Below are 14,334 nucleotides of genomic sequence, written 5' to 3' on the forward strand. Positions count from 1 at the left end.
GAAAACTGGGTGCAGGGGGAGGTGGTGCCTTCAGCAGCAGCATGTTGGAGTGCTTTGAGAACTGCCTTTCTCACGTCACTTCATAGCTGTCCGCAGGCTTCAGAGGGTGGCCTTGCACAGCCGTAAAGGCAGCCACCTTCCTTTGTCCCTGTGCTGCTGAGCAGTAGGAGCGAGCCGCAGCTCCGGGCTCAGGGGCTGCGCAGCCCAGGCGCACACAGCCTGCCCTCTGCCGCTCAGCTGCCAGCCTTGCGGCTCCGCTGTGCCAGGGCCCGCGCTGTGCCAGGGCCCGCGCTGCCAGCCCCGCAGGGTCACAGAACCGTGGAATCCTTTGGGTTGGAAGAGACCTTTAAGGTGATCTAGTCTAAGCATGAAGCCAGCACTAAGCCATGTCCCTCTGCAACACATCTCACTGGTTTTCAATCCCCACAGGGATGGCTCTTCGACACTGCCCTGGGCAGCCTGTTCCAGCGCTTGACAACCCTTTTGGGGAAGAAATTGTTCCTCGTGTCTGAGCTAAACCTTCTTTTGTGCACCTTGAGGCCATTTCCTCTTGTCCCATCACTTGTTACTTGGGAGGAGATACCAACACCCACCTGGCTCAGGTAGTTGCAGAGAGCAATGAGGTCTCCCCTCAGCCTCCTCTTCTCCAGACTAAACCTCACTTCCCTTGGCTGCTCCTCACCAGCCCTCTTCTCCAGACCCTTCACCAGCTTCATTGCCCTTCTCTGGACCTGTTCCAGCACCTCCATGTCCCTGTAGTCAGGGACCCAAACCTGAACCCAGTGTTTGAGGATCTGGCCCAGAGCCTGGCCATCTGCTGTGAACACCTGTTGGACCTTGCAGCACCATGGGCCATGGTGAATGGCAGTGGGTGACTCCTCTGGGAGCTGCCTCCAGTTTCAGATTCAGCCACATGTGCACTACACAGGACCACAAAACTGGGCTCTAGGCATGGCCTCAACTGTGCCCTGTCCTATAGCAGGGACAGAACCTTTGGGGACCCGTGGAGGCCACTGACAAACCACTCAAGCTGCCTCACACTGGGGCTGAGGTTCTCCACAGCCAGATAGATGTTGAGAGATGGAGACTGCTTCTTCCATCACCCAGGACATCACAAACCACAGGAGCTGCATCTTCACCACACCTGGTGTCCCCAGGGGCTGTGGCAGGCAGGGGCCAGGCAGGGCTGGGAGCTGGAAAGCCACCCCTGGAGATTCATCACTTCTCTGAGATGTTTGTAAGAAGAGGACTTGGAGACAACTTTTATTATCAGTTTTTAGAGAGATTTTTAATGTTTCTTTCTTTTTTTTCTATTTTCTTTTTTTTTCTTAACAGACCTGGTTTAGATTTTTGTTTTCTACAGTAATTGAATGTAAAAATCCCAGTACAATATACAAGAGTCTGAAGATCTGCAAGAAGAAATCCAGCTCGGGGAGACACGTACGTTCAGCTAGCTTCTAACACAGGCAGCAAATTCCCTCCACCCTCCCCCAGATTTCCCAGCCAAGAAGGCATGTGGACAGGAATGCTTTACAAACACCCCCCCTCCCACCCCAACAAGACACTGGCTGCCCTGTCCCTGCCCATCCTGAGGTAGGATGGTCCCTCAGACACCCTGGGAAGGGCAAAGCCCTCTCCATGGGGTGGCTGGAGCTTCCAACACTGCAAGGCAAGTGGTGGAGCGAGGTTGGCTGGCCCTGGTGTGGGAGTGGTGTGGGATGCTCTGAGCAGGCCCTGTGCATAGGTCCTTCAGAGACTGGAGTTGCCTCAAAATGGAGAGGTGACCTTTCCTCCCCTTGGCAGCAGTGCCAGCAGCCTTGTGCCCTAGTGCAGCCTCAAGGTCGTTGCAAGGTGAAGGACAAGTCCCTGCATGGCCCAGACTGAGGGAGTGAAAACAGGGATGGTGCAAGTGCCCCTGGCTGTAGGTTCTGAGCAGTCATCTCAGAGACAGTTCACTAGCCTGGGATCTGGCAGTCTGTCAGGAAGCCACTTTGGTCTGGCCCATGGTACTCAAGCAGCTTGGGATGGTCCTGCTTGAACAGTCTGGAGTGGTTCTGCTCAAGCTACATGGGGTGGTGGTCCTGCTTAAGCAGCATGGGAAGGTTCAGCTCAAGCTACATTAGATCATTCTGCCCAAGCAACCTGAAGAAGTTCTACTTGAGCAGCATGGGACAGTTCTGGAGCAGCATTAGGATGATCCTGCTCAAGCAACCTGGAATGATCCTGCTTGAGCAGCATAGAATGGTCCTGGAGTAGTGTGGGATGGTCCTCCTTAAGCAGGCTGGTGGGATCCTGCTCAAGGCACATAGAGTGTCCTGCTTGAGCAGTGTGGGGTGGTCCTGCTCAGGCAGCATGGGATGGTTTCTGCTTTGAGCAGCATGGCAGGGTCTTGCTTGAGCACCATGGAGCAGCTACATGTGGCAGAGTTCCGTATGTCCTTCAGCATCCCAAGCACTGCATTCAAAGCCATGTCTGGCCTTTCTTGCCCCCCCTTGGAAATCTTCCACTGCTTGGAGAGGTCTCCCAAAGATTTGTGTGCTGGAAGGGCTCCCAGGGGGCTCTGGTCAAGTTCCATGTTCAAAAATAGCTATTGCTAATGCTAAAGCAGGACATTGGTGACTTCATCTAGTTGAGTTGTGAAACCTTCCAAGGGCAGTGATCCCCAGTGGCCACATCCAGCTGCACCAACCCTAGGGACAAGTGTTTCCTGATGTCCAGCATCAATCTTCCTGCTTGCAAGCCATGGCCATTACCTGTGGAAGTGCCTTGAGCACAGGGATGAGGTGGGAGGCAGGGTCTCCATCTACCCTAGCTCCACCTCCCACCCCCAGCAGTAAGGGCCCTTCCTGCTTGCATCAGGGAGGGCTGTGCTGATGGTGGCATCCCTGGCTTGGTAATGGATGGGATAGAAGGCAGGCAAAGGAGGAAGGGTTGAAAATAAGAGCAGGATATGCTGGGAGTAGGAGAGTGCAGGGAGGATAGAGGAAAAGACAAAGGGGAGATCAAGCTGGGAGAAGGTGGGAGGTTGGGATGGGTTTCAAAGGTGAAGCAGAATGAAAGGACAGGGAGGGAGGCTGAGGCAAGGGAGAATGATTGGAGACCAGAAGCAGGTGGAGGGGAGATCTGGGAGGTAGGCTGGACATTTGGGAGGATAAGGAGGGATGGGGAGAGGTGTAGGAGACCAGTGACTGACAAGGGATGGTTGAGTATGAGGAGGGACAGGACAAGAGGTGAAAGAGCATGAAAAAGGATGAGGATCACAGGAAGGAGAGGGAGGCTGAGAGGGAGGAAGAAGAGGTATGAGATGGAGGCTGAGGAACAAGGTACATAAGAGTGGAAAGTGGAGGACAAAGTACTGACATTAGTTGGAAGTAAAGGATGATGACAAGGAAAAGAGAGGTGGAAGGAGGATGATGAGGACTGGGCAGATGGTAGGAAGCAGAGGATGAGCAAGAACAGGAAAATGGGTGGTGTTGGGGCATGGGGAAGGATGGGGGACAGTGGGAGGTGGAGGATGAAGGTGGGTAAAAGGGAAGAGGAAATAAAGATAGATAGCAGGTGGTAGAGGACAAAGAGCAAGGGGGAGATGAAGGAAGAAGAGCAGGGATAAGAAAACAGTGGGAGATGGCCAAAGACAAAAGGAACTGTGAAGTAAGGGAGAAGGATGGCAGGGAAGGGTAAGACAGATGGTAACAAAAGCATAGGAAGGAGGGATGGGATGGGATGGGATGGGATGGACGGGATGGGATGGGTTAGGTGGGTGATAAAAGAGCAGAATAAAGAGGGATGAGGGCAATGGAAGAGGAAAGGACTGTGATCCTAGATGGAGAACAAGAAGGAAGGATGGGACATGGGGGATTGAAGAGCAGACATAAAAGAGATGTGACATGAAAGATGATGGAGGAGCAAAGGAGTGGTGAGTCCTGGTGGGTGACAGAGGACCCTCAGGGAGAGGCAGTTTAACACAGTGAGCCTGGAGGAGGCTGGCACTGACAGGTGATGAGGGCAGAAGGGCAAGGAGCCATGGGCAGTGAAGGGTAAGGGGATGTGGGGTCCACATGTAGGCTGGGGCGAGATGCTGAGCAGAGGACAGGGCAGGCACGAGAACACCAGCGTAACAATGCAGAGCCAAAAGGAGCCTGGCATGAGGTGACAGCCTGGGCATTGGGACCATGGAGCACCCACAGGTGATGCCAAGGAGCTCTGGTGGTATGGCACAGTTGGGGTCAGCACAGAGGGATGGTGTTGGGGAGAGCCAGGTGGGTGAGGAGAGGATGGGACACTGTGTGGGCTGGGCAGTGGGCAGGATGGTGGGGACAGAGGGACAGGACCTATCTAGATGCATGTCCTCACCCCTGGGTGCTCCAGCCACCCCCCACTCCCCTCCACAGCAGCACCAAACAGGACAGGCAGCACGGTCAGGCAGCACCAAGGGTGTGGGTGAGGGGTTGCAGGGCCTTTATTCATCACAGGAGAAGCAGGCAGGGTGCAGGACAGGGGGAGCAGGGGGCCCGTCATCGGGGCAGAAGGCGCCCTTCATGCGACCTTGGCATGGGCTGACGAGAGGGAGCAGGAGGACAGGGCAGGGGCAGGCAGGGCTTTGCCTGGGCTGGGCAGGGGTGTGTGGGGGAAGGAAAGGACAAGGGCAGAGGCTGGACCAACCACCTCCACATCATAATCAGATTTCCCCCTGCCGCCTTCAGCACTCCCTCGTCAGCCTCGGCGCAGCCCCCGGCCCCGTGGGGAATGCCCAGCACTGCTATTTACAGAGTAAGACAGAACCCACCAACATTACAAAGAATTAAAAGGCAGCTGTAAAAATGAGAAACCACATTCCAAAAGTAGAGTCTTTAAAAAAAACCAACCCAACCAAACCAAACCAACCCAACAGAACCCCAAAACAACAAACAACCCAACCCGACCCCCAAGTCCCCCTTAACAAGGAAAATGCTAAAAACCACCCCGAGGGGATCTATGTACAGCAGGAGATTGCCCACGGTGGGGGTGCAGGGACCCCACTCCCCCCTGGCAGGAAGGGAAGCTGCTGCCTGGCCCCAGCTGCTGGTGAGGGTGGGTGGGCAGCGCCTGCCCCACACGTCCCACACCCGGGTGACCAGGGTCCCCCAGGGGCCGGACAAAAGGCCATCGGTGCTGGGCCTGCTGGGCCCTGGCTGATGCTGGTGTGTCCGGAGACACAGGCAGTGAGTGGCCGTCGCCGAGACGCTGACGGAGGCTGCGACGTGGCAGTGATGCAGCCCTGCCTGCTGCCGGGCAGCGAGCGGCTGGACAGGAGGGGGCAGCAGCTACAGCCGCAGGAGCCTTTTTGTAAGCGAAGCTGCAAGATGACAGCAAGGCAGCATATGGAGCCCCTGGAGCAGCGTAGAGAGCCCCAGAGCATCGTGCAGGACCCCAGGGGCAGCATACAGAGCCCCCGGAGCAGTGTACAGAGCCCTGGATCAATGTATACATCCTCTTGAGAAATGTATAGAGCTCCCAGAGCAATGTACACAGCCTCAGTGCCATGCAGAGATCCTGGAGCTGTGTATGGGGCCCCTGAAGCAGCAGCGTACATGGACTCAAAGCAATGCTCAGAGGTCCTGGAGCAATGCACACAGCTCTGGAGCAATGCGTGGAGTCCCTGGAGCTGTGTACATAGTCCCAGGGCAAGGCATGGAGCTACTGGAACAGAATAGAGAGCCCCAGAGCAATGCACAGAGGTCCCATAGCAGTGTATGGAGCCCCTGGGTCAGTGTCCATGGACTCAGAGCAACAGGCAGAGCCCCTGGAAACATGTGTGGAGCCCCAGGGCAATGCACGGTGTCCCTGGGCCAGATACAAAGCCCCAGAGCTACACATGGAGTCTCTGGAGCACTGCACAGAGTCCCCAGATGTGAGGGCACCTGCAAGCAGCTCTATCTGGGCTAGTCCCTGCCTGGCCCCTGGCCTGCAGCTCGAAAATAGGTCAGGCAGCCGCCTTGGGAATCGCTGCTTTCACACCAGCCCTGCTCTGTGCGGGGCTGGGATGCAATCCCCCAGACCCAGGAGCTCTGCACGGCTATGGCTGCTGTGGCTGCTGCCCCCCTCCCTGCCAGGGTAAGGCTTTTAGTGGTGGTGAGAGTGGCCACGCTGCAACCTCCCCAAGCACAATCTCTGAATCCAGCTGGTGCACCTCCATGCAGCTGGTTTGGGCAGTTTCAAAATGCACTTGGTTTTACATTGCAGGCTGTCCAGAGATGGGCAGAGCCAGAAGGGGAGGAAAACAAAGAGGGGGGGTGGGGGCAAAGAAAGAAAGGAAAACAAAACAAACAAAAAAGAGCAATATGTATCTTCAGCACTTGGAGGAGCAAGTAACTACCAGTGGCCCCAGGCAGGGCAGTGGGTGCAACGCAGGGAGGCACCACAGCCCCTCGGGATGGTGGCAGGAGATAGGCATGTGCACACACATGCCGTGGGTCCCCATGCTGAGCACCCAGCACCCACACCTCTGCACCAGGAGGATCCACTGGGTCCACCCAGACCCTTTCCAGCAGCAACCCCCCTCCTCCACCCCGAGAAAGAAGGGTGGCCGGGGAGGGCCCCCACCCCCAGTGACCACAGGGACCCTCCCCGCCTGCTTCCTGCCTGGGGAAGCACGTGTGGCCCCTGGCTGATGCAACCGCGCTGCAAGCGGGGCTGGCAGGGATGCGCTGGGGCTCGGGCAGGGCAGGCAGCGCTGGCAGTGGCCAACAGGACCAGAGCCAGCACCCTCCACCCACGGAGGCCAACGCGTGCCTCCAGCCGCCGCATCCCTCCGGCAGCCCGGCCACACTTCGCCCCAGCCTGCCCCATATACATGAGCAGCCTGTCCTAACCCACTCTCCCCTTCCCAGGTCCCGGTGAGCCCTCAGCATGGCAGGGTCTCAGCTGACATTCCCAGGGTGCTGCAAACTACTGAGGTCTCAGCTGACGTTCCTGGGGTGGTGGGCACTAGTGAGGACAACCGAGTGCCAGCAACTGCTCTGACAGGCGAGAGGTGAAGCAACCGCCCCAGCAGGATCCCAGCGTGGTGAGAACTGGAAAGGACCTCTGGAGCTCATCTAGTCCAACCCCCCTGCTACAGCAGGGTCATCCCCACGCACCCCGGGGCTACCAACAGCCTCCACCAACGGCTCCACATCTGCTTCCTAAGCGTCCCCGGGGGCCAGGGGAGGGTTAGGAGACAGATGCGCCCGCGGCACCTCCCAGAGGGCCCCCCCGGGGTGTCAGCGTGGGTGATCTTCCTTCAGGAGATGGATAGCAGGCACGCTGCGGCCCCCGGCCCCCCCTCCTCACTCACTCGAGGCCCCCGGCTTCTCCTCCGCCCTGGGGGGGTCCGCAGGGTGCAGTTTGCACTTGGAGGGGGAGTGGCGGATGGCAGAGCGGGATGGCCGGGCGAAGCAGGAGGTGAGGGACTGGGTGCTGCAGTCACACGCCACGTCCTGCAAAGATAGACAGGGCACAGCGGGGTTAGAGGGCTCGGCCACCCTGTCCCCCGCCACAGCGGGACACCCCGGGGAGGACCCTGCCTCGTTACCTCGCTGGCCATGGCCGAGATAAGGTCAGGGTCCCGCAGGGCTGCGTCCTTACTCCCCTGGCCGGGGGGTGAGGGCTTGGGGTCCTCACAGCCGCTTTGCTTGAGGACTTTCTTGTTCAGGACGCGGGAGATGTTCTCAGCCGGGTGGTGGGCGGCCGGGCTGGGGTGCTCGGCTCTCTTGCTGCCCTCCTCCCCGGCGGCTTCCTTCTTCTCTGGGGGAGCAGTGGGACTCTGTGCCCTGCCACAGACGTTCCTGAAGAACTCCTGCACCAGGCCGTATTTGGGGGCTTCGGGCTTGGCCCGGCCGCTCTCGGGGCAGCCTGGCTTCCAGATGGACTCGGTGCTGCCCGCGTGCTCCACCACGCTGAACAAGCTGGACAAGCCATCGTTGATGTTGCTGAGGACGGGGCTGTCACGAGTGGTGGTGGAGCGGGCCCAGGCAGAACCGTTCTGCTTGCTCTGGTGAAGGTTCCAAAGGCTCCTGTCCTTGGAGGCATCCAGCTTGGAGGAAGACCTCCTCTGGAGCTTCGGAGAGCCGTATTTCGGGGAGCAGCAAGGCCGCTCGATCCTGGAGTGGACCTTATCCAGGGAGGAGGAGATCTGCTTGCTGCGCACGGACACGAGGGAGGAGCTGCGCGGGGACCAGCTCTTGCTGTGCACGCCGCCGGCCCGCGGCAGGTCGGTCTGCAGGCCCACGCTCACCGTCTGGGTGGTCTGCGTCCCCACGTGGGCCAACCCCACCGTCTGGCTGGAGGTGCTCTTCACCTTCCTCTCCAGCGAGCTGGAGCGGATGGCCTGCCGCACGCAGTTGGTGATCTCCTTCATGTCGTCGCTCATGTTGCCGGAGATCTCCAGGTCGCGCAGCGAGGAGGGGAAGTGGGGCACTGGGGGCACCGCGCCCTCCACCGCGCCGCCGTCCAGCAGCTCCCGCTGCTGCTTGGAGAAGTTGCACAGCCACTGGCTGTAGGTGCTCTCGGCGCTGGCGGACTCCTCCAGCTCCTTCGGCTTGGCCATGGTGAACAGGAAGCCAGGTTCGATCAGGATCTTCCCCTCCTTGTTGTGCACCAGGGGCGCCTCCAGCCGCCGCACCACCGGGGGGCTGTAGTAGATGCGGATCCCTGTCTTGTCGGGCGCCGTGTAGCTCCTCTGCATTTGCTTCTGGGCTGGGTCGTGCCCGGAGAGGCTGCTCGCCCGGGAGTAGTCCCAGGAGGAGATGCCCAGCTTCTCCTTGGCCAGGCTGTCGGGGACGGGTTGCTCAATATTCACATATGTACAGTTGGAGGGAGGAAGGCCGGCGCCGTCCCGCATCCCCTTGGGCAGCAGCTGGGTGGCCGTGGACACCTTTTTGCCCCGGGAATGGTCACCCAGCCCTGGTGTGGTCTTTCCAGGGAGGTAGGGAGAACAGTCAAGCAAGCTTTCAAACTCTGACATGGAGGAAACAGACTTGGTCCTGTGGGACGAGAGAGGACAGAGTTCAAGAGGGGACAGGGCAGTGGGTTGGGGAGCAGCTGGAGGTACCCTGCTCCCACCCAGAAGGGGCTCTCCTGGGTACTTTATGGGAGCCATTCCTTGCTCTCCAAGACAACCCTGGACCACGGCTGCACCTCCCCCCAGCTTCCAGGGCTGCCAAGCCCAAGGACAGCCCCATGCAGCCTCCTCCATGCCTTGGGGACCATGCAGGCACCACCACACGCACCTTTTGAGGTTGGTTCCCTTGGCTTCTGCTTCAGAGATTGTCTCTTTGTCTGTGATTTTCTCATTGAGAGCCTAGGAGGACACAAAAGAAAGCTCTGGTATCAGTGACCACAGGACCAACATACACAGATGGGCTGAGCAGGGGCTGTACCCTGCTCCCCCCTCCAGCACTGCCACCTTCCCCTATGCACCTAGACCTAGCATCCCACTGCTGGGGCTCCACAGGGCTCACTGTGCCCACATCTATTTTAAATCAACTTTTTATAACCCCATGGAAGCCCTTGGGGTTCAGCCACACTCTCTGACCTTTCATTCTCCCCAGTCCCTGGTGCTACTCCTTGCAGCCTGATTTGCTGTTCAAGGAGGTGTTACTTGGGGTTCACACCACCCCCCATCCAACCCTTAGCACAGACCTGAGCCCAACAAGTACCAGAAGAGCCCTCTGTGTTCTCTTGCCCACCTCCTTCCAGTTGCTGCCATGCTTCTCCATTTCAGAGTGCTTCAGTGCCCATGGGTTGGCTCCTTTCTGCAACTGCAGAACGTGTTGGTCACTCAATGTGTGCACTGTGCCCCTCTGGGCAAGCAAAAGCTCCAGGGCATGCACAGAGGACAAGTGACAGAGGCTGGAGGACACGTCCACGGCGGTGGGACACCATACCTGGTTGATTTTGTTCTGCAGGTCCTTTGCTTGCTGCTCTGCCTGCTGCTGCTCCTCCTTGAAGCGGGCCAGCAGCTCCACTTTCTCCTGGTTCCAGTTCTTCTCGCTGATCTGCAGCTGCTTGGTGAGGTCCACGACAGCGCTGTAGGACTCAGCCAGGAGATGCTGGTGCTCCTCACGCTCCCTCTTCAGCGCCACCTTCCAGTCTGGCAGTGCACGCTCCGTGATCCCTTTGCCCGCCTTTGACTCCAGCTGCGGGGACATGGTGGTGGTTGGGGGGGATCCACAGCTCCAGCACGGTGCTGGCCAGCTCCAGCAAAGGGGCAAGGCATGCCAGTTCCCAGTGCAGGTCCTGTGCTGCCCAGGATAGATAATGTGTGCCCCCAAAGCCCTGGGGCACAGCACAGCTTGTCCGTGGGCATGGCCAAGCCGCAGCCAGCCCTGGCTTGCAACCATGCCATGCCAGATGGCCTGGCAGATGGTCACACAGTGGGACACGGGCTGAGAGTCTTTCCTGCTGGGCTGTCCTTTGCCTGTTGGACCCTGCTCTGCCCATGGTCCTGCCTGCTGGACTCGGCTCCTGGAGCAGGGCAGCATCCCTTGCAGACTGGCAGAGTGGATCTCAAGGACCCTGCTGCTGTGGGCAGCCAGGAAGGCCCCCAGAACTGGGGTGCTGCCTCCATGGCAGCTCTGCTCACTTTTGGGGGGTAAAAGAGGGGAACTGAGGACCACCACTGAGCTCTGCCTGGCAAAATCCCACCTGGGAGGTTCTGGCACCTGCTCAGGGAAGTGGAGGTGGGCCATGGCCATGGGCTGCTGCCAGCACGGTGCAAGAGAGCAGAAAACCCCCACTGCTGTGAGGGCAGGGCTGGAGGGATGGGGGGGTGGGACAGTGTCTGGGTTGCCCTCCCTTCACCTCCTACACCAGGGGTGCAGAGCCCCAACCTGTGCGGTGACCCAGGCTCTGATGCCACTCTCAGATCCCTGGGGAAGGATGCTGAGCCCCAGGGCCATCCCTCCCACCCCAGATAAAGGCAGTGGAGGAATAAAGAGCATCCTCTGCCGCTCCTCAGTCGGATCTGTGTGCCAGCCCCGTTGCTATAGAAACTCTCCTGCCGGAGCGGCTGCTCATTGAGATTCCCCCAGTGCCACCCTGCCTGACAGCCCTGCCCCGGCAGCCAGCGCCTGGCACAGGCAGCTCCCCAGTCCCCGCTGGGCCAGGGGCAGCTCTGCCAGCCCGCAGGGTGCCCGGGGCCCGCACCTGGGCGATGTGGCACTTGAGCTCGGCGCGCTCCATCTCCCAGGCAGCCTTGGCCTTGGTGAACTGCTGCTGCAGCTCGCCGGCCCCGCGCCGCTCCTCCCGCAGCTCCGTGCACAGCTCCTTCAGGGTCACCTTCATGTCTGCCAGCGTCTTGATGCACTCGTTGGGCTGCCAGGGATGGGACTGGGGGTGAGCAGAGGAAACCAGGGCCCCACAACGGGGTAGGACCCTGTGGGAGATGCCCTCTGCGTCCCCACCCCGTGGGCTGCCCAACCTCCTCAGGGTGAGACACAGGTGCCACCGGGGCAGAGGACCACCCCTGGGGGTGACATCCCAGCAGAAGGCATCCTCTTCCACCATGCACCCCACAAGAAGCCACCACCCCATGGCATGCAGCCGCAGTGGGGGCTGATCCTGCCCGCCCCCTGGGCTCATGGGGACCTTGCTCACCGTGTTGAGGGTCCAGGTATCTCCAGAGCACATCTTGTTGTCTGCCTGCTGCTGCGGGGCGAGCTCCTCCTCCTCCAGCAGCAGGTACAGCTCCTTCATGCTGTTCACCTGCAGTAGACACCATGGCTTGGGTGAGGAAAGGATCCACTGCCTGTGGCAAGGGGTGGGGAACACCCAAGCAGCCCTGGGTGGGACACACAGAGGATGTCCAACAGCATGGTCCCCCCCACATGGCAGCTGAGCCCCTCAGCCTACCCTACCTCCAAAAAGTCCTCGCCCTCGCTGTGCACCATCTTGCCCTGACGCCAGCGCTTGAGGAACCACTTGAGCTTCATGAAGAGCAGGAGGAAGCTCTGCCTGAACTGCTGTGACTCCTGCACCAGCAGGTTCTTCTCCTGACTCCAGAACTTCTGCTCCAGACGCCTCTGCAGGTTCAGGCTCTGCAGCTCGAATTCCCGACGCAGCAGAGCTTTCTGATGGTCCTCCTTCAGCTGTGGAGAGACATGTGGGCACTGAGACAAGGGCTGGTGGTAGTGATGTGGCACCTCTACCCAGAGTCTAGGCTGAGCCTGGTGCCAACTCCAGATTTAACACACCTGGGGAGCTCCAATGCCCTGACAGCGCTGGGGACAGCAGGGCCCCATCAAGGCATTGCCATAGGTGGAAGCCCAGCATGGCTGCATGCCTATGTGCAAGTAAGAGTGTGCCCAGTTCCTGTGCCTCTTGATGATGGGTCTGCTATGTGTGCTCCCGAGTGACACCTGGATTCCCAAGTGGGTCACAGAATCCCAGCATGGTGAGGGTTGGAAGAGACCTCTGGAGATCATCTACTTCAACTCCCCTGCTAAAGCAGAGCCACCCACAGCAGGTTGCCCAGGATCACCAGGTCCAGGCAGGACAGATGGCACCTCCTGGGTTCCTTTTTTGGCCTGTTGTCCCTTGTTTTGTCACTGGGCACCACCAAGAAGAGTCTGGCCCTATCCTCTTGCCCCCCACCCTTTGGGTCTTGCTGAGCATTGATCAGATCCCCTCTCAGGCTGTTCTTCTCCAGGCTCAACATCCCCAGGGTCTCAGCCTTTCCTCCTCCAGGCCCCTCAGCATCTTTGTAGCCTCTGCTGGACTCTCTCCAGTAATTCCCTGTCTTCTGAACTGGGGAGCCCAGAACTGGACCCAGGACTCCGGATGTGGTTTTCTGGGGCTGGAGGCGGCACAGCTGTGGTTGTGGGGACAGCCAGCTCCTGGAGATCAGGGCTGTTGCCTACTCACCTGGCAGATCTTCTGTGAGAAGTTGTCCACCTCGTCCTTCCTCAGCTGCCTCTCCTGCGAGAGCTGCTCCTGCAGTCCCCGCAGGCTCTCGTTGGCCTCCGAGAGCACCAGCTGCAGCTCCTTCATCTGCAAGGGGCCAGGCAGGAGATGGGCACAGGGGGCTGTGCCTGGCCACCCCTCCCCACATCCCTCTCCTGGCGGCTCGTCCCTGGCTCTCAACAGGGACAGCCAACCCCACTGGCCGAGGGGACAGGACCCCCTGCCTGCGTCGTACCTCGGTGGCGTAGGAGTCGTTCTCCTCCGTCCGGCAGGGCCTGCAGCTCCGGGGCTGCGCGGGGTCGGTGTCCTTGGCGTGGGGTCCGTGGTAAGGGTCGGCCTCCCTAAAATCAGGCTGTTGCATGCGTGGGCAAGTTAATGAGAACAAACCAAAAGAGCAGGAAGGGGAAGAGGATAAAAAGAAAAACCCAAACAAAAAAAAAACAACCAGAAAACAAAGCAATGGGTCTCCGAGACAGCAAAGAACTACAAGACAACAAAAAGGATGAGGAGGAGAAGGAGCTTCATCACCATGGCGGGAGACAATGCAGAAACCAAAAGGAAACACAGGATGAGCAGACACGTGGCCTGGATTGTTCAAGGGAAGTGGGGGGGGGGGTGGGGGAGGGTTGGAAAAAAAAGAGAGAAAGAGGGAAAAGATGTGCAAACACCAGTTACGGTGTCATGCGGTGGCGGGGGCAGGCTGGCACCTGGGGCTGCTGGCATCGCATGCGGAAAAATAGGACTCTGAACAAGCGAGTGTGCTCCAGAAAGGGGCTTGGACCTGCAGCCCTGACCACCCTGCACACCCCTACACCTGGCATGAGCCAGGCCGCCCTCCCAGAGAGGAGGGGGACGGCAGGGCGTGAGCTGCTCTCCACTGCCCCAGAGGTGCTCCCCATCGGATGCAGATTTGCCCTCGGAGCACTCCAACCACCCTGCCTGAGTGCCACTGCAAGGTGAGGCTTCTTGCAACGGAGGTCTCCACAATTTGGGCTGCTTTCAGAAGGCTGCAGGCTGCTCTCCACCCACCCAGCTCCTCACAGAATCACAGAACATTAGGGGTTGGAAGGGACCTTCAAAGGTCATCTTGTCCAACCCCCCCTGCCAGGGCAGCATGACCTAGAGTAGGTCATACAGCTCATCCCCACTAAGCAAAGAGCTTCTGAGCTGGGCATGCTGGGCTGAGCTGGAGAAAAGCTCAAACACTGCCCTCAGGGTGTGATTGCACCCAAGAGCCTCTGGCCATGGGCAGGCCAGCCTCGGCACGACCAGCCTGTGCTGGGATGCACTGGGATGCCCACTGCCCCTGCCTTGGACACACTCTGTTGGAGCAGAGTCCTACCTTGCCCCCAGTGCCACTGGCATGCAGTGAGGTGTTAGTTTGGGTTTTGCTCTGGAGAGGCAGGAGGGAGG

The 14,334-nt window shown here is 59.3% G+C and overlaps 1 protein-coding gene across 2 annotated transcripts in view; it reads right to left on the reverse strand.

Annotated features, from left to right (window-relative positions):
* Positions 1-1,164: 1,164 nt before the first annotated feature.
* MTCL2 (microtubule crosslinking factor 2) overlaps positions 1,165-14,334 on the reverse strand; it is a 33,302-nt gene continuing 20,132 nt past the window's right edge. For both annotated transcript variants that reach the window (XM_068149773.1, XM_068149774.1), the window contains 11 exons: positions 13,157-13,273; positions 12,883-13,008; positions 11,877-12,107; positions 11,617-11,724; positions 11,167-11,334; positions 9,906-10,157; positions 9,708-9,779; positions 9,249-9,319; positions 7,553-9,002; positions 7,316-7,457; positions 1,165-6,223 (listed from right to left, as the gene is read on the reverse strand). In XM_068149773.1, coding sequence (XP_068005874.1) covers positions 6,195-6,223; positions 7,316-7,457; positions 7,553-9,002; positions 9,249-9,319; positions 9,708-9,779; positions 9,906-10,157; positions 11,167-11,334; positions 11,617-11,724; positions 11,877-12,107; positions 12,883-13,008; positions 13,157-13,273 — 2,766 coding nt within the window. In that variant the 3' untranslated portion in view covers positions 1,165-6,194. The remainder of the gene's footprint in view (positions 6,224-7,315; positions 7,458-7,552; positions 9,003-9,248; positions 9,320-9,707; positions 9,780-9,905; positions 10,158-11,166; positions 11,335-11,616; positions 11,725-11,876; positions 12,108-12,882; positions 13,009-13,156; positions 13,274-14,334) is intronic.

Source organism: Melanerpes formicivorus, unplaced genomic scaffold, assembly GCF_026170545.1.
Source record: "Melanerpes formicivorus ecotype bairdi unplaced genomic scaffold, bMelFor1.0.p_v2 SCAF_19, whole genome shotgun sequence".
Taxonomy (NCBI): Eukaryota; Metazoa; Chordata; class Aves; order Piciformes; family Picidae; genus Melanerpes; species Melanerpes formicivorus.